The sequence below is a fragment of the Electrophorus electricus genome, chromosome 11 (genome assembly GCF_041902795.1).
Source record: "Electrophorus electricus isolate QZ-2024a chromosome 11, ASM4190279v1, whole genome shotgun sequence".
Taxonomy (NCBI): Eukaryota; Metazoa; Chordata; class Actinopteri; order Gymnotiformes; family Gymnotidae; genus Electrophorus; species Electrophorus electricus.
In genome coordinates, this window is record NC_137507.1 from 21,192,255 (window position 1) to 21,217,007 (window position 24,753).

The following is a 24,753-nucleotide window of genomic DNA, read 5'->3' on the forward strand; positions in this document are numbered from 1 at the left end:
CTATTTGACTATCTGTCAGACTTAACATTTCATCAGACCCCAGACAGAAGAATCTTACCCATAGGTAAACAAGGATCCTTTTAAATTAGAAATTGCTCAGTGTACCCAGAACAGTACAATGACTACATCTCTCATGCCCAAACTGTCCTCCCTGGTCACTAAGGCCATATCCAGCCCCACTGACACCATTAACCCTATAAAATACATCCACTAGCAATTCCCAATCTCACATTTCTCCCATCTACTGATATTTATAGCCTGCACTCGCTCTCCAATACACTGCCCCTCTTGCACCATGCTTTCTCTTCCTGTCAGAAATAAAACTAGTAATCATTCGCATTCTCTCTGATGTGGCTTTAAACGCTTTCCATGAATCACCTGACCCAGGAATTTCTTTTCTTCATTGCCAATCACGTCCTTGAGTTTTCTTGAGCTCTTGACTAACTGCACTGCCACTTGTGGATTCCACTTTGTCCCTGCTTTTGTGACTGATGTCACTTTTATCAGTGCATCCTTAGACCTTAACAAAATCATCTCGCAACTCACCTTTTAAATTCTTCATCTTAAATTCCACACAGTAGAGTAGGTTTAATTTCAACTTTTTTGGGGGGGGACACTGCTCACACCACCCAGCCTAACACATTATATGAGTAGTGTAAGCAGGAGTTATTGGGGGAGACACATCTGTTTCCCCACCCCCCACCCCCACCCCCACCCCCCCAAAAAAACTATGCCTGTGTTCTGCACATTTAAATTCTTCAATCTCAAACTCAAAATTTTCTACCTGCTTACCAGATTCACTGCCCACACACTTTCTTAAAGAAATTCTACATTAAGTAATTGAACCTTTACTAAATGTAATAAACTCCCACCTGAACATTAGCTATGCACCTAAATCATTCAAATTAGCAGTAATCAGACCACTTATCAAAAAATCTAATCTTGACCCATGTGAGTTGTTAAACTACAGATCAATCTCAAACCTTCCCTTTATTCCCAAGATGCTAGAAAAAGCTGTATCTTAGCAGCTAAGCTCATACTTGAATCAGAACCGGATACATGAAGTCTTTCAATCAGGGTTTAGGCCTCATCATAGTACAGTGCCAGCACTAATTAAAATAGTTAATGACCTGTTGTTGGCTTTCGATCATGGTTATGTCAAATCAAATCAAATCAATATTTATATAAATAGCACTTTTTACATCAAATGTCATAAAGCAGCTTTACAAATATTCAAGTCCAAGCTGACAGGCTTGCCAAGGGCGTCTCTTTGCTTATATTTTTTGATATCAGTACTGCATTTAACACCATAGATCATACGCCAAGAGGGTGCCCAATCGTGACAAAGGTAGACTAGAAAATGTTGTTGAGATTAGGGGAATAGCCCTTTCCTGATTTAAATCTCATTTAGCTGATTGCTACCAGTTTGTTAACGTAAATGGAGACTTTTCAGCACATCATAAGGTTGGCTATGGTGTCCTACAAGGATCTGTTCTTGGGCCTCTGATTTCTCTTTATATATGCTACCTCTAGGTGACATTATATGTAAACACTGTGCTAGTTTCCACTGCTATGGTGATGATATATCTATATGTCTCAGCCAAACCAGAGGACATATATCAGCTTAGTATTATAGAAAAATGCATAAAGGACATCAGACACTAGATGTTGAGAAACTTTCTCTCACTTAATCCTGACAAAACAGAGGTGCTTCTATTAGGCACACTGACAACTAGGTCCTCGCTCTCTAATTTCTCAATGAATCTCAATGATCTCCCAATCACATCTTCTCTAACAGTCAAAGATCTTCGAGTGATTATGGATCCCAGTCTCTTGTTCGAAGCACGTGTAAATAATATTTCTACGGCCGCCTTTCTCCACTCAAGAGCATTGCACAGATTATGAATATACTGTCCTCACATGAGGCAGAAAAGTTAGTCCATGCATTTATCACTTCAATATTGGGACTACTGTAATGCCTTACTATCTGGCTGTACCACTAAGAGTCTAAACAAGCTCCAGCTAGTTCAAAATGCAGCAATTCTTAGTAGAATTCTAAAATTTGATCATATCACTCGTATCTTAGCTACTTTACATTTGCTCCCAGTAAAATGTCATATTGATTATAAAATACTTCAAATGGCCTACAAAACACTGAACAGTCCTACCCCACAGTACCTTAGAGTACTCTTAGTGGATTATGACCTGCCACATCTACATAGATCAAAAGGTGCAGGGTCCTTAAGAGTACCAAGAACAAGAAAATCTTACTGCAGGGGGCAAAGCCTTTTCCTATAAAGCTCCCACACTTTGGAACAACCGTCCTGTAAATGTTCGAGACTCTGACACAGTATCAATATTTAAAGCTAGGTTGTAAAATCTGTAAAGTCAGGCATTTTATCTACTACTTCCCATCTTGGGTAAATGTGTAGATCTGGGGGTCCATGGGCACTACAGTTATGGTAAACTGGGATGTTATGATGCTGTCATTTCACCTCTTTTTTGTCACTCAAGTTTGTTGACTGATTGCAGTGTGCTGATGTGCTGATGTTCCAGGGATCCCTGAGGCCTGTGTTTCCTTCTGGCTCTATCTTTTTAGCTGTGCTGCCACAGCTAGATCTGCCACGCTCTGTCCATCTTTGCACATTATAGTTCCCACACCTTCATATTTGGACATGCCTAATAATCTATTCTCTTTTTTTGCCAAGGTACACCTGTGCTTGATGCCCAGTTGTTACTGAGTCTCAACCTGTCTCAGCTGCCATGGCTAGCCCTACTACCCCCTGATGCCACCCTGCCACCACAACAGTGAACCTCATCAGTAGCTTAGTCTATTTTCTTGTTTATCAGAGCTTATTATTATTATTCTGTCACGGAACGTTCCCCCCCCCCCGAGTCACGTGGTGTGGCCTGCTGCATGCAGGGGGATTCACATGTGTCATTTGTAACCCCCCCCAGGGATTGCGTTCACCGGATAGGGATTAATGTTACATGTTAGTCTGTCTACATAAACCCCTGTCAGTGTATGCTCCCTGTTGGTCATGCTCCCTGTTGGTGCTATGCCTCTTTTCTGCTCTGCGAGGGTGTCTGTGTTTTTACACATCCCCTTCCTTCTCCAGTTTTCCCCTCTTGTGTCTGTCTCTCTCCCAAGGCTCCCCTTAGCCATTAAAGTTCCTCCCTGCTTTCTGGTTTTGTTTGGGAAGACACCAATCTACTTGTTACCAAGTCTGTTCCTGTGGACATGCCTCTGGACCTGCTTCTGCTGATTGTTCCCATGCCTCTAGACCTCCCATACCAGCCACTGAACACAGCAGCTACACCTCTGGACCTCCCTGCCCTGCTGGGAGGCCAGTCGACTTCCCGGGCCAGTCGACTTCCCGGATACTCATGGACAGGGTCCGAGTTTCTCAGGTTGTCCAGAGCTGAATCTCTGACAAACTGTACCTCTCCCTCAGTGGAAGCTGCTGGCAACCAAATTGAGAAATTGCTCTCAGGGGCAAAGATGTGAACATCATGTCCTGTGGAGTCTGGTCCACTTTCATCCTCAGACTCTTCACACTCTTTCTCCACATCCTCTATCAGAACTTCACTCTGATGCTGGGGGCTTTCTGTGAGAGGTGAGAAAGGTAGTGGACCTTCATCTCCTCCCTCACTGAAGCAGGTGGTCCCTCTTCAGCAGGTGTCAGCCCATATGATATGAATATATTAGTTTATCTAGAGGTACTATGACTAATATGTATTTATGAATATATGGTACAGTAAAATCTGATTATAATTACACTAGTGGTGGGCTCCTGCTCTTATATGGTAGTGGAATTGTTTTGGCATTGTGGGAAAATGTTGCTATCCATACTGCCTCTAAGCCCCATGATCGATACTAGCATTAAAATGAATGTATGAACAAGTGGTGCTATAGACTCTGCCTAAATGTGCATTGATGGCCAAGGACTACTACTCTTATGTGGTCAGGTAATTGTTTTGGCATTATGGGAAATTTCTGAGAAATGGATATCCAAATTCAGCCTATACAAAATGAGTTCATTAATTTGCAGAAAGTAGTTCAACTTTAAGATTTATGAAGAAATGGTACAGTGAAATCTGTCCAGACTTGCTCTACTGATAGCCGAGCTTTCCTACCCTCATGAGGTAGAATTTCAGAGAAATAGATATCTAAATTCAGCCTATACGAAATGAGTACGCTTAAAGGTAGTATGACATTATGGGTTTATGAAAAAATGGTACAGTGAAATCTGTTCGCATTTGCTCTCTGGATGGCCAAAGATTCCTACTCATGTAGTAGTAGAATTGTCTAGGCATTATGGGAAATTTGAGAATTTGATAACATTAGGAGTTTAATGTAGACTTATGAAAAAATAGTGCAGTGAAATCTATCCAAACTTACTCTGCTAATAGCCAGGGGATACTACTCTTGGGTGGTAGTATAACTGTTCTGGCATTATGGAAAGATTTAGAAAAATATGTAACCATACTTTCTCTGAACTAACTGGACTTTTAAACATTACAAATGCATGACTTCAATATAGATTTATTAAAAACTGGTGCAGGAGTCTTTTCAAACTTGATCTGGTGATAGCCAAGGGCCACTACTCTTGGCAGTGGAATTTTTCAGCCCTGGAGTTCCCTCTGCCCTGCACATTTGCAACATTTAACATATAACAAAAAATACTTGAAACTTTTATAAAATAGCTTGACCTTGATTGGGATGATACTGCATTCCTTTTTTTCTTGTGTATGTTAGTGTTAACTCAGTGGTTAATGTACTTGACTTGTAATCAGAAGGTTGTGGCTTCCAGCCCCACCACTGCCAAGTTGCCACTGTTGTTGAAGTGGTAATTGTTGAAGTGGTACTTGGTCATAATTGTAAATCGCTTTGGATTAGTGTCATCAAAATGTATATGGAATCTACATATCTGTGGCTTGTTTAGTGTTTTTACTGTGATTGGTTTTTGTTGTTTTGTTTTTTTGTGATACTGCACTTTCTCCTAGGGGACAATCAAAGCTTTCAAAAGGTAAAAAGACTAAAGATGTAGTGTCTTTTTCACGTGATATATTCTGATAGTTGATTTAAACTTTTTGCAAAATAAATAGTACTAGATTAAGTGTTGTCTCATCTCCATTATTTGCATGCATGAAAAATCACCAGAATGCAGGACATCAAGTCTGAAATCCAAATTTGTCCGTAGGTGATCTGTCCCTGGCTACTAAAAATGCTGTGTTTCCTTTCTGATGACTCCAGTCCTGATGTGATTGGTTCTTAGATACAACTGCTGTCTCGTTACTGGCTCCTCCCTACCAATCAAGATGACCTATATATGGACAAAATTGGAAGCCTGGAGTGGGCTTCTTATGTTTAAGTGTTAGTGCTACTCTGCTTTGTACTCGTACGACATGTTACCCTGTATCCCCCCGTTAGCTTAGTAGGTTGTGTTTTTTGTGCGTGTGTGTGATCCCTGTTCATAGCCTGATAGTTTGTTAACTTTGTGTTGTGTCCTCCCAGTTTCCCTGTTTCCCAGCTTGCGCTGTGTGTGTGTGTGTGTGTGTGTGTGTGTGAGCCCTATGTGAAAACCTGTAAATAGTAGTGGTTGTAGGGAGGGGTGCCTTTTTGTTTGGGATTGGGGTTTGTGTGTTTTTATGATTTGAGTTGGAGTAGGATCTTTTTGTTTGAAAGTAGACAGGTCTGGGATTTGATGTAGTATGGATTTTGTTTGTTTTGGCATTGTATATTCTTCTGAAAGTCCAAACTTTTTTTTTTTTTTTTGCCATATACCTTTTTGCTTTGGGTTATTTTATTCCATACTCCACCTGGCTGTTATTCAAATTAATTGGTGTTGATATTATGGCCTTGCTGCCTAGACTGGTGTCATAACACCAGCTGGAATCTCATGCCACCCGAAGTAAAACTTTATAAAACTGCCCCTGATTACAATATTTCCTTCTTGTTCTTTTAATTTCACTCTTGACTCACTTTATTCTGATTCTATAGAGGTTGCTGTGGATCGTCCTAAATGAAGCTGCTCATGGGGATGACTCTACTCAGTGCTTTCTGCCCACACTATGCATACAAAGCAACAGACCCTGGTGGGTATTAGATGCGCTGGCCTAGATACTTGTTGATTTGTTGTGCAATTGTTTTTAAGTAGGGTATTAACCTATGTTGACATGTTGGGTCATTGTATTGTAATCACTGCAAATCAAATAAACATTATCAGTAAGTAAATGTGGCTGTATTTTTCGGTGTTGTCTAAAAGGTTATCAACCTATATTTTAGTGAATTTGACAATTCTCATTCAGTACAATGTGTAGAATCATGCTGCACTCAAAAACTAATTCTGTTAAGATCCCTGTCCTAAAAGTATAAAATGTTATGTGTTATGGAGTTGGCATTTTTTTCCATCTTGGCGAAACCTCAAACCTCAACCATTTCACTGTGAGTTATACTGTGTATGACTATGTATGTGACAAATTAAACCAAACTTGAAACTTGAAACTTGAAAATGCTTCATAGATACCCACTTATGGGCAAAGAAACCATTTTAGAAAAGAAACACAGGCATATAAGTCAAACCTTTTCATCTTTCTGAGTTTCTGGCAAACATAACATGGGAATATCTGGCCATCTTGGGTCAGTACATGGCAATACAGTATGGTAAGGTTATTTAGGCATATTGAGCCATGAGAAGGAGAAAATGTGTCGTGGTTGTCCTTCATCTGAGCTCTGAGTGGTAGCTCCTGCATCAGGGCTGGAGGCTGCCTGAAAGAGTGAGTGAAAACAACTACATATTGTTACAGGCTTCTTGCTCTCTACTTTATTGCATCAGTTGAAAATTGTATGGGTATGTTCTTAATGCAATATTCTTATCACATTTACCTTTTTAAAACAAACAGAAAAATGATAAGGAGTGCTTGGATAAGAAGAAATAAGAGTATGAGTTTCATAGTGGTTTTATTGTGTTGAAGTCAATTTTTTTTCCATTTTGTTTTCTCATATATACTGTATTCAGTGTCATTCCATTGTGTGGCAGAAGACTCAAAGTCTGGTAAAATTGCACCATAAATTGTGAAGTAATTCGACAATGAAATGTATTACCAGTTACTAAATACATTTTAAATGTTTAACAGAATTAAAAATAACCCTTCCAATTATGTGTATCGAGTGAGTAGTGTGTGTGATGTGGTGTATGCAGTGTTCAGTGTATTTTCTAGTGCACAGTGTTTAGTGGTACATGAAATGTTAAGTGATGTATGAAGTATGTAGAGTGTGTGTGTGTGAGAGAGACAGTGTATGCGATGTGTAATGTATTCACTGATGTGTTGCGTATAGTGAAATTATGATTTGTTTACCTCTGTGCCAGTAATGACTTGGGGGCTATGGGCTGGGCTTGGAAGGAGCGCAGCCACGGGCTTATTTTGGGGCATACTGGTGTTTGTTGTTTGGTCAGCACTGAGAATAGCTGTGGTAGAAGGTGAGCCATGTGCTGGATTGGTGATTTGTGCTTGAGCAGAGCTGGGACCTGGAGCTGGCAGAGATGCACTAGCTAAGGCTCGTGGGGAATCTGCAGGGAGGGTAGGGTTAAGGGTGGGATTTACTACTCCAGATGCCTGACTCTGGGAATTTACAAGTGCAACAACCTTTTCATTGTCATTATCATTATCACCATCATCATCATCATCTTCATCTTCATCAGCTTCCTCATCTGTAAAAGACACACAAGGAGTAAATTTTATACACAATATAATGCCTGAACAAACACAAACATTTACATGCACAGAAAAACACAAGCATTAAGTGCTCAGGAAAAAAAAAAAAAATCCTATCAATAGGGTTGTCATGGAGTGGGTGTCATTGCAAAGAGGGAAGAACCCCTTTTCCCTAACTGGGCAAAAAAAAAAAAGTGTGTGTGTGTGTGTGTGTATGTATATATATATATATATATATATATATATATATATATATATATATATATATATATATGCTTTTTTTAATGTTTAAGATAAAAATGCTTTTTTGACCTCTAATATCGCCAGTCTTCGGCCCATGCCCTCTTTTTTACACTGGTATCCCTAACAAACCATGCACTACTTTATTGTGTCCAAAACTCATGTTAGAATTCTCTCACATTCTAAGAAATCTGCCTATATCCCCTCAATTCTGTTTCTATTTCACTGGCTTCATGTCTCACTAAACATTCAGTTTTTAAACTGCTGCTCACATAAATCTTTTTACAGTCTTGCACCACAGTATCTAGCTGAACTAATACAGCCCTAATGCCCTGCCCACACATTGAGGACCTCTGATGCCTTGTTCCCAAATTTAGATTCACCACTGCAGGGGTAAGGTCTTTAGTGTCATGGCCTCTGGAACACACTACCGCAATCATAAGACAGCATTGTTCTGCAATCTCATTTGAAGTTCATTTTAAAACATATCTCTTAATGCATTTTCTTTTCTCCTTCTATGCCTAATTTCTATTTGGGGGAGACCCTCTTGTAATTGATATATTTTGATGCTTTTCCATAATTCTTTGACAGCAACACTGAGTTCGAGAAAGGTGCAATATAAAACAATTCATTATTATTATTATTAATAATAATAATAATAATAATAATATTATTATTATTATTATTATTATTATTATTTACCAGCATCTAACACTCATCCATACTGACATGGTGACATCTTATAATGTAACTAGGAAAATACAGTTTGGTTTGTTTGCAGACCTTAAGCTATTTTATAAGCTATACCAAACTTCAACAGGCTAAGAAGCTTAAAAATACTGATGTTTACCTGTTTTCCAAGTGCATCTGGATTTTTGGGGTCTTTTGAACATCATACACCCTCTCCCAGGCATTCCAGCTGGGTGTAATTAGTTCCCATCTGTGCACCCACAGATCACTTCTTTTGTTCCACAGCCATCTAGAGGCCTTTTCGGCTGTCTGTGTGCTGGCCCTGATGGCCTTCCTCTTGTGTGTGCCTGTGTTTCCCAAGAGACTGTAGGTCTTACTCAGAGAGTGAGTTGCAAATCCTCTGCAGCCCACCTCTATGGATGCACACTGCATTCTCCATCCCTTTCTTGTCCACCAAGTCTGTGTACTTGGCATGTTTCATGTGATGTTTTTGATGTTTCCAACACAATGTTTAGTCTCAGGGTGGTCTCTGTAATGCTCTCTGAAAATCGGAGTTGATTCCCCAGATCGACCCACACCTGCCAGTCATGTGCTGTTTTAAAAGCTCTACTGCTCCCTTTGAGCAGGGCCAGGGTTTCTCCCTAGCTCTGCCAAATACCTCTGCCAACCTTGATGGTCACGATTTGCTTGGTTCGGTCTTTGGCACCTCTGATGGTGTCAGCAATAGTCACCAGTGATAGCAACCTTCACCTAGTGCCTTAAGGCAGCAATGCTCTAGTGCTTTTCTGAGGTACAAGGGACATGCCAGTATCTCAACCTCCTCTCAGCCAAAGAGGTTAGATGGACTTGGAAATGACATCATAGACACAATGTATTAGGAACTTTATGCAGAAGGGCTCAGGCTGATCAACTCAGACCAAAAAATACTGATTCAACACCTGTTCCCATCTTGTCCATGCTCCCTACTACTTCATACTTTCCATGTGCAGGACAAGTAAGCTTCTCCACCCTAGCTCTCACCTCATGGACCAAGTAGCACCTGTCCTTGCCCTCAGCTTGGTCATAATATGCTGATGGAAGCTGCCGGGCCCTGCTCTTCCAGCTACCACTGACCCCACCAGAGCTGTGCTGCAGGCATGATTCTGCCCATCCACTGCACCCTGTGCCTTTCATTTTCTTCCCATTTTTACCTTAGTGCTGGCCCAGGAGACCTTTGGTTTGCATGACTCCCTATATGATAACACCCCTCTTGCATTGGTGACTATGAACTCCTCACTTAGGTTGCTCATGTGGAGTCTCAGCTTGAGGTTCTTCCCTTACAAAGAGATGCTGCTCAGGCTGCATAACAAACCAAGCCACCTGTGCAGGTGTTGACTAAACATTCTCTCGAAGCCCTTCACCACTGAGAATTCACAGATTATCAGTGACAACAAAATACTGACAAGAACACCGTGCTGGTACATCCAGGCCTTGAATTTTCCTGGTGTCAACTAACATCAACTATGCCTCCAACACTTGGTTTGAGGCAGTCATAAGAGTGCTATCAAACATCTTTCCAAGGCCTATGTCCAGCTTCTCTTTGACTGATGGTATCTTAGTACCTCCCTGATGGTAATGGTAGAAGTGAGTCACTTTCCCTGTCTTCTGTTTCAAGGACCTGGACTAACTTGGCTGGAAGCCCATCCATGCCCATATGATGAGCTTCTCTAAGCCCTGGAGAATCCACTTGCATCCTGGCACTGAGGTTGTTGTCACTGTTATATCATTCATAAAGGCTCTGATGAAGGGTTGTCAGACATCAAACTTTGTCCGAGAGTGCTGTCACTACCAGCTTGTGTGGTATGGACCCATATGCACTGGTGAGTTCCAGCCACAGCACTGTCACATCATCTCTTCATTCTCATACCTCTCTGATAAGCTGTATTACAACTCATGTATGTTCAATGCATCCTGGGACATTGGGGATCCCACACTTCTGAACAAATGTGTTAATGTATCCATTCTTCAGAAAGTACTCAGTTAGGTGTTGGGCTGTGACGCTGAAAAACATTTTCCTTCCTTAGGACTCAACACACCTTCTGCACTCTCCACTGTTGGGCTACCATCACTGTTCTCAAGATAACCCATAGGATCTGAGCAGTCTGGTGCCTGCGATACCTCTTGTACATTTTGTAAAGCACTCCACTGGGTCCTGGGGCTGAACTGCCTTGACATCCACCTGTACTTCCCCCTACCTGTGCTCTTTATTGTTAAAATCAAAGCTGGACTGAGGCAGATTAATCAAGGCACTGCACTCCCCTAGAATATCCTCCCTTGTTGCATCACTATACACATTATAGAGATGATGGTCTATCTCCTCTTTGGAGCTGATTAGGTTGGTGCTTAAACAGCCTGTCCTAGTAGCTGGCTTGTAAACCCAAATTAAAGACTGCATGTTTTCTGACCCACTCTCCTGCCAATCTCCTGTGTCCTGGATAAATCTAAATGCTTCTTTTAAACTTACATTCATTAGCAGCTCTCTCTCTCTTTCTCACACACACACACACACACACACACACACACCTCTAATAAAGTCAATGTTGAGGATGGCTCTCCTCTCGCACTTAAAGTTTGCAGTGAAATGATCCATATTCTCATAGCCACGTTCCAACTTCTCCAGATGTGATGTGCTCTTGCCCTCTGCGACCCTAAAGGAGACAAAGAGATAGAAATATACAGAGAGAAATACATCCTATAGAATCCAACTTATACTGTAAAAATACATATACATTTTCTTTGATTACTCACTTTTGTAGAAGAGGCTTTGCATTCTATTAAAGAAGGGAGAGGGAGAGAGAAAGAACTGGTCAGCTCAATTTAACAGTACTATTGCTCCCTTATTTTGATGTTAAGAAATGTGTATGCACTAACTTAATATAAATAAATTAGAATCCTTAATTTAGGAATGCTGATTTGTTTACATAATAGCCTACTTTTGTAACATACATGTTAACCGTCAACACAGTGTTTAGTTATGTCACTAAAAAGCCAGTTAATGATCAAAAAGTACCTTGTTTCAGGTAAAGAAAAAAAAACAAAAAAGCAGGTAAAGAAAAGTGTAAAATACTTTGGTATCTAATTTTGTGGCTAGGCCGGGGTGTTAAAGCTGCCTGAGGGGGCATTCACACAATACCTTTTCAACCTCTCTGAAGCAAATTTCTTTACATACACTAGTATGGGACAATGTGCACTACAACTGATGCATCAAGCCTGTGCAACACACTTCATGCTTTTAAACCAGTTATGTTGAAAACCCATAATATTTTCCATACGTCATACATCAATGACCAATCAAGATTGCGTCTCACACAGCACAGATTAAAAAAATATGTCATTGGTCAGTGTAAACAAAGTTGGGAAACACACATCTTTCCCCATCACCTGAAAAGGTACCATTCCAGCAACCACACCGAAAGTATGAAAGTGTGGCCCATGATAGACCATACACAAGTTTTAGCAGTGCTAGTGGGGTTGTATCAAAACAACAGTCATGTCATCTTTTGTGGCCATTATGCCATATTAAAAGCAATCAAGGAGCAAAGATAACAAGCACAGATGTAGCATAATGACTGGCTTATAGTGTTTACATTTTGCACTTTTGACACAGATTTATACCTTTAAAACATTTGAGAGATATAAGACCAGTACATAATTTACATTATAGTTGTACATATGTGTGCCAGGGTGTTTGTATCCATTTGTTTACTTTTTTGTCTTGGTTGTACCTCTATAATCATGATTGCTACCATGAGATATTTGCTGCCACACCAAAGGAATATTTACTTTTAGTTTTATTTACATTATTTTAATAATTTACAAAGCAAGTTAACATTTGTTGTTTTTAAGGTAGATAAACCATTTTTGCACAGTTAAATGTTTACATTATTATTATTTTTTACAGTTTAACTAATGAACCGTACTCATGCTTTTGTCGTTATCAAATTATATATCTTGATAAATATCGTGATCATATTTTTGCCATATTGGCCAGCCCTAGACTGCAATTATAGAGCATATGCACTGATATCACTTTTCTGTCAGAATACGCCCCCTCAGTCGGACTATGTGTGTTTATTAGAGGAAATGGAGAAACAAAGAATGAAACAAATTATTTGCCTAAATGACTAAACTTCTCATATTGGAGGTCTAATTCCTCCGAACCAATCCATCTGACTTATGATGTGACTTTTTAAAAAAAGATTAGTTATCTACATTCCCTGTACTTGTTGGGTGTGTTAGATATATTAACTTACCAACATGGCAATGGCTATGTTGATGATGCATTTCATTATGCCCTAATTTTAGTTAGCTAACCATAGCAAAGAACTTCTAAAATCTGAGTAAAACATTTCATGTGTTTCTAGCTTCAGTTCAAATATTTAATAGAGGATATGCATGTGACAGTTGATGACAGTCAACTTGGTTACACCCACTGTCAGTAAGACCAAGTGGCAGTGTTGGTGTTTAGTGTGAATGCTGTGGGAAACAAAAGTAAAGATGAAAGAGCTGTTGTGCAACTGACTGTGAAAACAGAGATGAGTGTGTTCACTAGCAAAACGAACCAAGTTGACAGCTAGCCACATAATTGTGTAGATTTGGAAGTTATACTTGGAATGTAGACACATTAAAGATCATGACGACTACAACAAAATATTGTTTTACCTGCACAATTATTCAGTTAAATCAATACTAATGCCCATCAAACTTGAATCAAAAATCACCCCTAGATACTTAGCAAATTATCTATTGTAGTGCGCTAATGGACCAAGAGAGGTAATATGCTTGTCCAAAAGATCAGGTCGTTCAAACATAAGTATCTCGGTTTCCATTGAAACTCAGAAAGTTTAAACTCATCAAAAAAATGTTATATCATGGAAGCAATTAAGCAAGCTCTGTAATGAAAGGCAGATTAAGATTGTAAAGAGATATATTTGTGTGTTGTTGGCATAAGAATGAAATCTTATATTTATTAAAAGTAGACCCTATCGGAAGCATATACAATGAGAAAATCATTGGACCCAAGATTAATCTTTTTAGAATCCCACAAGTGAGTGGAGCAGTGGACTTTATTAAGAGGCGTCACTGAGATGTATAGTAAAACATCTATCTGCTCGGTAGGATGTATAGTGGAGGACCTAACTGTATCAACAACTGTATCATCCTGAGTTTGCTGGTAATCTGAGAGGTTATTATTCTTGACACGGCTATATGCTTATCGCTGGCACATCTACTATATACAGACTGTTCATGTAATGTACCTCTTTACTAACCTAACCTGCATCTTTCTGTTTAATTTGCATGCTAATGCACATATAATGCCAGCTTTGGATGAGTCTTGCTCTTTAGCAATGAAGCATCTATAGAAAATGTCTCTATTTCATCTGTGAACAGGCTGATACTGCCAGTAGATGATCTTTGCTGCCATCTCAGAAACAGCCTGCTCACTCTAGACTCACTGGAGTAACTCATTTGCATATTCTTCTAAGAGCATGGGTAATATGGCTTAACAAATGCTTTACTGACCTGATGCAATTTTTGCATTAATGGAGCAACACTTTCTAAAACATTAATACAGACTGAGTCAAACTTGGTAAAACACTCCAACACTCAAAAACAAAAATGTGGCCCTTCCAAACTGTTCTGTCACTTCTTCAAAGGCAATAGAAAATTGTGCCAGTGTTAATGTAGTAATCAAATGCACACTGTGTGCTGTAATATTAAATGTATACCTAAGACAAGGGCCAAACACTGTATTATTATAAATAATACAAATTTCACTAATACTAACAGTAAACTAAGATCAGCCCAAGGTCCAGTGTTTGTCCTTTTTCATGTGTGGGACCAGCCACTGACTAAGTTTAAAAGAAACAATAAGATCCAGAAAGTCTTTAACCAGGGGTTTAGATTTACAGCATACATGTATATTAAAACAACAATTAAATCAAACAGTTATAATTTGGAATAATTCCTGCCAAGAAATCTGCAAAATCTTGAATAACATCCTAATTAAACTTTGGAGGACAATACACTATTACACAATATAAGAAGGGAGAAATTGTTCTAAAAAAAAGAAAAAACCTAGAATAGAATAAGTTATTATGAAAGAATAAGTTATTATTATCTTATTATGAAAGAATAAGAATAAGTTATTATGAAATATACCAAAATATGGACAGTAAGTGTGTGTGTGTGTGTGTGTGTGTGTGTGTGTGTGTGTGTGTGTGTGTGTGTGTGTGTGTGTGTGTGTGTGTGTGTGCGTGCACACGTGTATAATATGTGATAATATGTGTATAATATGTGCAGGTCTGAGTTAGGTTTCAATATATGTAGCACTTAACAACTACAGCAGTAATACTTAAATCTAAAACCCCATTACACATACTATTACAAAGGCGAGTATGTATGACCTGCAAGAAGATGGCCATCTCTGGTTCCTCCATGGTCTGGATTCCAGTCTCCACCAGTTTGGCACTTGTGTCCAGGTGCTCTGTGTACCTGTGCACGTAAGCATGTTAATCTTGACTCAGTCTCTATATGTAATATTTTATTGTGTGTACATGTTTTATTTGTGCATGTAGGTGTGTGACAGACTGGGAGGTGAGTGGTAAGATAAACAGATAAATTCAGACAGACTTGGAGGTGGAGGTGTTGAGTGTACCTGTGCTGTGGGAGGGAGGAATTGAGTGTACCTGTACTGTGGGAGATGGTTGAGTGTACCTCTGCTGTGGGAGGTGGGTTGAGTGTACCTGTGATGTGGGAGGTGGGTTGAGTGTACCTGCGCTGTAGGCCCTTGATATAGTCAAGTTTCTCCTGCTGTTCAGAGTTGATTTTCAGTGTCAACTCTGCTTTCCTTTCCTCCAGCAAAGCATACAGATGATCAAATGACTCACACACATGAGACTTCTGCCTACGCCCATTTTCCTGCACACAGAAAAACAAAAAAACACACAAATACACACAGTATATTTTTTGGGAGGTGGGATTATGTCAGGCTAATGTTCCAAGATTTAGAGTAATTGAAACACAACAGAATAAGATGCATTGCTGGGGGCTAATGGATATTTATCTTTCAGTACAAACATTTCTTTGGACAAGGAGATATTCTTTAATGCAATCTAAACTGGTAATAACAGAATTCATAGAGGGAAAAAATTTGAACAGAGAACTCTTTGGGGAGAATACTCATTGCACAAGCAGCAAATGTTTGTGGAAATGGCTTTGTTTTTACAGTTTTGGGAAATGTAGTTTAAACCTGCTAGTAAAAACAGACTCACATGCATATACACACACCTCTACTGTTTTGCAGCTCTCTTCCAGCAGGCTTATGATGGCCTGAATTCTGTCATTGTTTCCCACCAGCATAGCAACACCCTCTGACAACTCCATCTTCTCTCACACACACACAAACACATTATTCACAGAGGAAAAAAGGGAAAAAGAGTAGACTAACATCCTTTAAGTTTTACAGTGTTTGAGGTGAAGTGAAGCAGGCAATGCCTACAGAGAAATATACTAAAAATACAAAAAAAGAAAGCAGATATGCAGACAGACGAAAGAGCAAGAGATAAAAGTGAAAAGAGGAAGAAAAAGATTAAACAGGGCGAGAGTAGGGGGAAGAGATGTGTTACCTTCTGGATCTCATAGACAGTATTGAGCGGTGCAACTTCACAGCTCTGATGAGCACCAAACACTTTGCACAGGGAGCAGGTGGGAACTGAACAGGTTACACAGTAGATATTAATCTTCTCATCCTCATGTACCTCACACATCAACACACCTGGCTTCTGCTCGGGCTCTGCTTTACTGCTGGTACTGATACAGAACGAGAGAAAGATGTATATAGAGGTTCATTATGTTTTAAAACTCAAAGCATGAATTTTCTAACTTCTAACCTTGCAAGAAGTTGCAAGATTCTCATGTATAATCTGATTTAATGAGGGGCTGACTGTGTTATTTTGTGGGTGCTTACTTTAAGAAGATGTGATTGAGCAGATTGAGAAACACTGATTGAATTCTCTTTGACCCTAATATAACTGAAGGAAACTGTAGTATAATCAGAGAGGTACTCTCTGGCTGGATAGACTTGACAGAAAATGTGCCATGCCTAGCAGAGGTACCTGTTGCTCTCCTGTTTATACATGTCAATGATGTTCTCCACCAGTAGATTCCGCTGCAGTCCATACACACCATGTCGATCTAGAACCACCTCGTGTCTACAGGATGGACAACGAAAACGACCACCAGAACCTACTGTAGAACCCCCACGTGTTGGCAGGTAGGGATTAGATGCCTGAGAAAAAACATACAAATATGCACACACATACACAGTGAGTTTACATGGAATAGTTTGGGTTAAGAGTCTTTCCGTTAAATCTGGATTAATAAATGCTGTTTTTGTACTGAAATGGTGAAAATCTTTTGCTAATCTAAATTTTTACAAATGTTTCTAATTAAGATACTTTGGAGGTCATTGCCACAACCTACAGAGCATCATTTATGCATTCAGAAGGCCACCAGTATTAATTTTTATGATATAATAATCCTATTTCATTCAGAGTTAAAAACTAAATGTTAAAATCCTGTAATGTATGGAATAAAAAAGTTCTTGAACATCAATATTGTGATTTGCCACATACCAGGAATGCTCTACCTTTTAAACATAGGTCATTCAATTAAAATATTACTTTGAATATGTTATAATTCAATTCATTACACAAGTTAAAGATTGGTGACATAGAGCCTTTGACATCCCTCTGATGTTTGGACATAGTCATTAACAGCACCTGAAAAAGCCAAATTAATCACATGATTCAAGGGTTGGTTCTAAAATGGTAGCTAGGATTCATGATAGCAAATACTTTAACATCTAAGCTCTTTCCATTGAATAAAGTCTATTTTTTGCTACTGAATATGGAGGCATCTAGCCTAACACTTTCACCCTGAAGTAGGCTTCGAGAAAGCACCTGGCAATCAAATCATAGAACTTAGATCACCTAAGTGACTACAAAAAGTAAATGTCCAAGTTTTAAAACTTCAAAAGGATGTGTTTTAACATATTTTTAGGATTTGCAAGATTTTTCTAAATCAATTTATATTTAAGGGAACCCAGAGAGGAGTTTATTTAACAAGATTTGTATAGATTGCTGTAATGATTTCTCTGTACCACATGGAGCAAAGGGTTTGTGTAATGCTTTTATGCTGTCTCGGGGGGTGCATCTTTAGTGCTTTTGGTGGTGTTGTACACAGAGAGACTAAGACACTGATCCTGTTTGAAGCCTGAATTAATACTGTAAATATCCAGCTAACCTGTGCTCTATTACCTCAATCTATAAACCCGAGAACTACTATAAGTCACTCTTTTAAATAAGGCTATGATGATCTTAACCAGAGGAACACCAGAGATGTGGATGGCCTATCCAACCTTTATTTTTGGCACATCTAGTTCACACTCACAACCTGGATATTATTTTTATTTTCAGTTATTTTAGGCATTGCTCTTCAGATGATGGTGACTAGTTTCCTAATTTAAGACTAATTTAAAGAATATTGCTGAAATACAGGATCAATGCTGATGCCTAGAAATGCAAAATACATAAGCTCTATCGCAGACAACAGCATGTGTTCCAGAGGACAACCGTTCGTCGGAATGACGTCATAACTGCCTGGCATAGTATATATTTACTGACGTATAATTAGCTCATCAATGACAACTAAACTACGCTACACACACACACACACACACACACACACACACACACACACACACACAAAAAAAAAGAATTTGACAGGCTACCTGAAATATGTCGTTGGCACATTTCCGACATAGGTTGTGTTGGCACGGTAAAATCACAACCGGCTTGGTGAACATCTCGAGGCAGATGGGGCAGATTAGCTGCTTCTCCAGACTGTCCATGGTGTCGCGCTTTTTAGAATGCAAGTGTTCTAAAGGAACATTCATTGCACGATGAGAAGTAGACGCAGTCGATTTTTTGCTTTCACGTTTCTCTGTCAGCTCAAAAACAGACAAGTTTCTGACAAAAATAAATGTTTAAAAAGGTGTCAAATGTGCCGAGTCACTGCGAGAGGCCTGTAGAGAGGGAGCGCTGTAGAACTTTTATTGCCACTAGGGCTGCCTGTTGTGGGGTGTATTTTTAGCATCGGGACGTCAAGGCCGTCATCATTATGTGACCATATATGAAAATGTCAGTGAACAAGACTGCTGTAACCCCAGCGTGACCTACACCCCTTCCATTATCGAACCTATGCAGCTAGATCCTGGAATGGGACAGAGCAAATACACAGAAAATTACCTACTGAGCAAATAGGAGGATTATCTGCAAATTAGCCTGAGGAAATTAGGTCAAATTTGATGTTCTGCAGTATAATTCTGTCATGACAGCAAAGGAGAGCACTAGTCTTAGTCTATTGTTATGACCACCTCGAGACAAATTAAAATCATTTTAAAGGTTTTATTGAGCTTTATAGAGTTGCAAATACTCTAACAATAAATTATATGAGAACTCCGTAGTCTACTACCAAAACAAATGTATGGTAAATAACCCCTATTTTGTATTTTCAAAATGCATTTGTTGTCTGGTATCCATGCACAGCTGATAGAGATGTACAATATCGATGTGTGTAACCTCTAGAAGAACTCACTCTTTCGTCTCTTGTTGCCAAATGGTCAATAGTACACTATCGCTAAATTTGGACTCCAGCAACACAAACCTGGCGTTATTTTGTTTTTGCAGTAGACTATTTTTTAATGCCACTGTCATAGATTTATTTTTGACCTGCATGCTTTTTTCCACAAAACTAATCATTATATCATGCCTGATCCAGCTAATAAAGAAAGAAAGTATTTTAATATTCGTATCGTGTGTCGGTTTAAGGACTAAATTGTACAAGATCTTCGGGCTTAGTACTCTTTTATTTATGGAGTGTGCCCCGGCGCCCCCTGCTGCCTCACTTAAACAGATCTCGTTCTGTCAAGGACACAATACCAGCGTTAATTCAAAGATTCAAAATGCCTGCTTCTGATAAAGATGCTGGCCCAGAAATAGTTGACTGTGCTCTTGGATTTGCTTGTGGGTTTGATCCCAGTGATAATTACTTAACACAGCTGCTGCAAGGTGACAATCTCAGGCAGAATATGGTCCCATAGTATTGCTATTCTATCAACTAGAGGTTACTATTGTAGAGGTCTAGGTCCAGCCACCTCTCTGATAACCATATGCTTTATAATAGGACTGATGAATGCATGTTTCCCTGTTTAAAAGTTTTAAAATAGTGGAAACATACAATGAATCTATAAGGTCTCAAAATGTGTGAAAATCCACACCAAAAGTTATTCTCTACAAAATGATGCAACCAAAAGATAGCACAAATAAGTCTGAACCTTTCTCTCTCTCTCTCTCTCTCTCTCTCTCTCTCTCTCTCTCTCTCTCTCTCTCTCTCTCTCTCTCTCTCTCTCTCATCTGCCTGCGCAAGAAAATGGTATGCGGCTTTGGATGCTCTTCTTTCTGTTAACCATAACAACTTCTGCATGTTGCAATGAAAATGTTGTAGCCCAATATGCACTGGGGAGGTGGAAGGCAGTTCCAGCTAGTCAAAAGATTATGTCATCATGACATTATGACTTTGGTTTAATATGTGTTTTATGTTATAACTGAAATATAGTTGTTAAATAATTCTTGCCTCTGGCAATAACTGCAAAAGAACAGTTTTAGATTGCTGATTTTAGCAAAAAGATTGTTCTTTTACTGAGACAATTGAAATTATAAGACAGTGATGAAGATCAAATAAAGTAGTTATGTATACATTTATGGTTTCTGTAGCTAACCTGGTTGAACAAGATGCTAGCGGCATCAAGGTCATGGGTTTGATTTTGATGGAGCACACATCCTGCAATACTGATAAACATGTAAGTCACTGGAGTGTCTGCCAAATGCTGTAAATGTAAAAGTAAAGCATGTATGCTATATATGCAAAATGCTGTCAATCCCTGCCTTTCCAGGTTTTTTATGAAACATACTGAAAGGGCTGAAGGAAATTAGCATTCTCTAGAATGATATGTATCTATGAAAGCTTTGTCTCAAAAGTGTCTTTCACAAACAAGACAGACTGGTTTCTCCAATAGATGATATATTCCCAGTAGTGTACACACCAGATTCCAAAACTCTGAGACTCTTCAGTTCTCTGAATCTACTAAACTTAGATTTATTCACCTATAGTCAACTGCAAAAATAAAGGAAATACTTGAACAATGGGGCATTCATATTGCAATATAATATAGCAGGTGTTTTTAACAGCTATTGTTCACTGAATCATCCTGCATAGTATCTAAACATGTCTAAAATTGTATGTTAAATTACGATCTGATGGTGAAAGTATCAAAGATAACAGTGCCTCCCATGATCCCATTTGCTGGCCATCAAAACATTCACAAAGCATCATATGACAAAAGACATCATGGCATGGATTCTAGAAGTTGGAATAATTGATTGGATTCTTCTGCAGACATTGTCTTCAGCTAGCTCTGTGACACAACAGAATGGTGCAGAAGTCAATTACTAACCATATCTGTTTTGTAAAACCTGCTTTGTAGAAATTGCATTGGTCATTCACTTGTGTGGTAAAGTAAAACATATTCATTTTGAAATCACCTGTAGCTTACATACCGTATCTGAATATACATCCTACTCCACCCAAATAACAAACAAGCAAGCTGAAGGCAGGAAATAGAAAACTCCCTAAGATGACATGAGGATGAAACCTTTAGAGCAAACTCAAAACTCAAAAGGGTACCCACCTCCCTCTGGCCTACACCTCAGTGATGTTCTACACAGAAATTAAGATTGTATTAGCAGAATCAAGAAAATAGAAAGAATCAGAGAAACCAAGAAAATATCCATAATATAGGCACATGACTGATTAAATACATTAAATACATATCTCAGGTTGCAAGTGTTGTTTGACCTCACCCACCTCATCAATTTTTTTCAGTTCCCGAAAGTCAAAGTCAAGTTTATTTATATAGTGCATTTTACAGCAGCTGTTGTTACAAAGCAGCTTTACACATGTCCGAGTACAAGCCCCCAGTGAGCAAGCTAAGGGTGACAGTGGCAAGGAAAATTCCCTAGAGCATGAGGAAGAAACCTTGAGAGGAACCAAGGCTCAAAAGGGGCAACCTCCTATGGCCAACAACGGACAGTACAATAGCAGCAATATAAACAATAAGGGGCAGAATAAGTAGTGTGTGTGTGTGTGTGTGTGTGTGTGTGTGTGTGTGTGTGTGTGAGAGAGAGAGAGAGAAAGAGAGAGAGAGAGAGAAATAAATAAATAAATAAATAAATAAATAAAGAAGCAATCAATGTCTAGTCTGGTTATCTAGAAGTCCTAGTCTGGTCTCAACAGTCTGCGTGTGTCCGAAACCCATCTCTCATGAGAACGTCCATCAAGATCAAGAGAGAAGTAGTTGGCTGGGGTGGAGTTGTGGTAGGCAGCAGGGCGGATCAGGGGGAGGTGCCATAACAGCTGAGACAGATTGAGGCTCAGTAAGAACATGACATCAGGGGTAGGTGTACCTCGGCAGAAGGAGAGAATAAATTACTGAGCATCATCAGCGTAGCAGTGAATACAAGCACAATGTTTACTTATAATGTCACCTAGAGGTAGCATATATAAATTTTAAAAAGCATCCTTGTGGGACAACCTTGTTATATGCTGAAAAGTATCCATTAACTGGTTGTGATTGGCTAGAAAACATTTAAACGTGGAAAGGGCTATTCCCCTAATCCTAAAAACATTTTCAAGTAAAATCTAGTAAATCTAGTTTATTTAGTAAAATGTTGTGATCTACATTGTCAAATGCTGCACTCAGATCAAGCAATATAAGCAAAGAAACATAACCCTGATCAGATGCCAACAACAGGTCAGTCACTACTTTAATTAGTGCAATCTCTGTATTATGATGAGGCCTAAAGCCGAACTGAAAGATTTCATGTATCTGGTTCTGATCCATCTTGTTGATCCAAGATGGCGCCGGTGAGGTCGGCTGTCGTCATGACTGCTCCGTCCACACCTGGCACTTTTTTCGCTCTTTTCGCTCTTCCTGCTTCCCGGATTTCTCCGCAGCCCTTCGCATTTCACTGCGAGTTATACTGTGTATGACTATGTATGTGACGAATAAACCAAACTTTAACTTGAATCAAATATCATCCTAGCGGCTGAGCTACAGCTTTTTCTAGGATCTTGGAAACAAAGGGAAGGTTTGAAATTGGACTGTACTTTGACAGCTGGCATGGGTCGAGGTTAGATTTTGTTAAAGGTGGTTTGATTACTACTAATTTGAGTGATTAGGGTACGTAGGCAATGTTCAAGGTGGAGTTTAATAAATTTAGTAAAAGTTCGTTTACTTAGAAACCGCCTCAACGTGTCCGTAAGAAAGTGTGTGGGCAGCGAATCTAGTAAGCAAGTAGAGAATTTTGAGTGCAAGATCAGAAATGTAAGTTCAGGTTCTTGAATAGGTGTAAAGGATTCTAGAGTCTTTTTTTTCTGATCTCTAAGTGGCTGCCCAATGTCATGTTAATATTCTGAATGTCCTGTCACGATTAGTCCCTCCCAGCTTCCGTGTTCCATGCTTTCCCTGTCTTGTGTATTTTAGTTCCATGCTTCCATGTTTCGTTTTCTCCACCCCTCGTTTGATTTTCCACCCTGTCTCTCGTTTCTCGCTTGTTAAGTTCATGTATTTAAACCCTGTTGTGGGATCTGTGTTTTGCTGCTCATTGTGTTTCATGCGTTTGTGTTAGATTCGCTGTGTTTGGTTTAATGTTTATTTTAATTTGTGTTAGGTGATCTGTATGTATTTAAGTTTGTACTCCGTGCATTGTTTTTCCTAGCTTTTGTTATAGCCTGCTTCCTCTGTTTGCCTTCGTGTGTTTTGTTTGTTTGATCATGTATCCCCGTACTCTCCGGATTGGCTCTATGACTCTGGATTTTCCCTTAAATCTCGCTCTTCTCCACACATGCGTCCGCCTCCTTATCCCTCATCGTTACATTATCTCTAATGTGCTTAATTTTCTCACTGAAAAAAAATGAACTCATTACTAAAGTGTGATGTTGTCGTCTGAGCACTGGTGTCAGTTTTTTTCCTAGTTAGATGTGCAAATGTACTAAAGAGAAATCTAGGATTATTTTTGTCATTTTCTATTAGGGTCGAGAGATGTTCGAGCGGTAGTAAGCACCTTCTTATACTTGAGGAAACTCTCCTTCCATGCAAGCTGGAAGACTAAAGTTAAATGTGATGCCATTTTTCAAGTGTTCTGTTTTAAATTGCGAATATAATAATTATGTACTATATATATTTTTGTCCCTAATATTGTTATTCTTAAGTGGAGCAACATCATTGAGTGTGCAGCTAAATACTAATTCTAAGCATTCTGTCATGAGGGTGTTCCAGTCACAAATAAGTCTGGGAGGTTCGCAATAAATCAAGACGCAGTAGCTGACGTCAATGTGCATCTGTTGTAGCGAGGTGAGGTTGCTATATTGTGGGTCATATGCAGTTCAAATTAAATGAGGGAATGCTGACTGTGGTAGTATAACTATGTTCTCTATGTCTACAATGTATGTCACTACTAGAACAAGTATGTCCACCAGAGTATGTCGGTTTTCTTATACATTGAGTGAAACCTATTGATTCTAATATAGAACTAAAGGCTGATCTCAGACGGTCTTGGGCACTATCAAAGTGAATATTGAAATCACCAACAATAATGGCTCTTTCTACTTGAGTAACTAGATTAGAGAGGAAATCTGCAAACTCATAGGTTCCCTAATATTCTTCAAAGTTGTTTAGAACAATTTTCCAACAGCAAAAGGCTAACGCTGACAAAATATCAAGAAATACAAATATATTACATTTTTAATTAATTTATTGTCATTGCCAGTATTCATCGACATTTATAATGATTGAACACAGGGAAGAGAATCCAATTGCAAGAGGTTTTAATCGCGAAATCAAACAAATCTGTGGGGGTCAGGCAGGTATTCGCGGTCAGGTCG

General features: G+C 39.1%; 1 protein-coding gene across 3 annotated transcripts; it reads right to left on the reverse strand.

Moving 5' to 3' along the window:
- Positions 1 to 6,574: 6,574 nt before the first annotated feature.
- trim55a (tripartite motif containing 55a) lies at positions 6,575 to 18,818 on the reverse strand. 3 transcript variants are annotated; one of them, XM_027025922.3, is made up of 11 exons: positions 18,482 to 18,818; positions 16,806 to 16,978; positions 16,317 to 16,500; positions 15,979 to 16,074; positions 15,464 to 15,609; positions 15,096 to 15,183; positions 11,437 to 11,459; positions 11,212 to 11,336; positions 7,677 to 7,715; positions 7,363 to 7,574; positions 6,575 to 6,772 (listed from the first exon to the last, which is right to left on the reverse strand). In XM_027025922.3, exons 1-11 carry the CDS (start codon positions 18,644 to 18,646, stop codon positions 6,674 to 6,676), a joined length of 1,350 nt encoding a protein of 449 aa, XP_026881723.2. In that variant the 5' UTR covers positions 18,647 to 18,818; the 3' UTR covers positions 6,575 to 6,673. The 3 variants fall into 3 exon arrangements, with proteins under 3 accessions (XP_026881723.2, XP_026881722.2, XP_081579790.1); XM_027025921.3 differs by having other exon boundaries at positions 7,363 to 7,715; XM_081723664.1 differs by lacking the exon at positions 6,575 to 6,772 and having other exon boundaries at positions 7,483 to 7,574; positions 7,651 to 7,715.
- Positions 18,819 to 24,753: the final 5,935 nt, after the last annotated feature.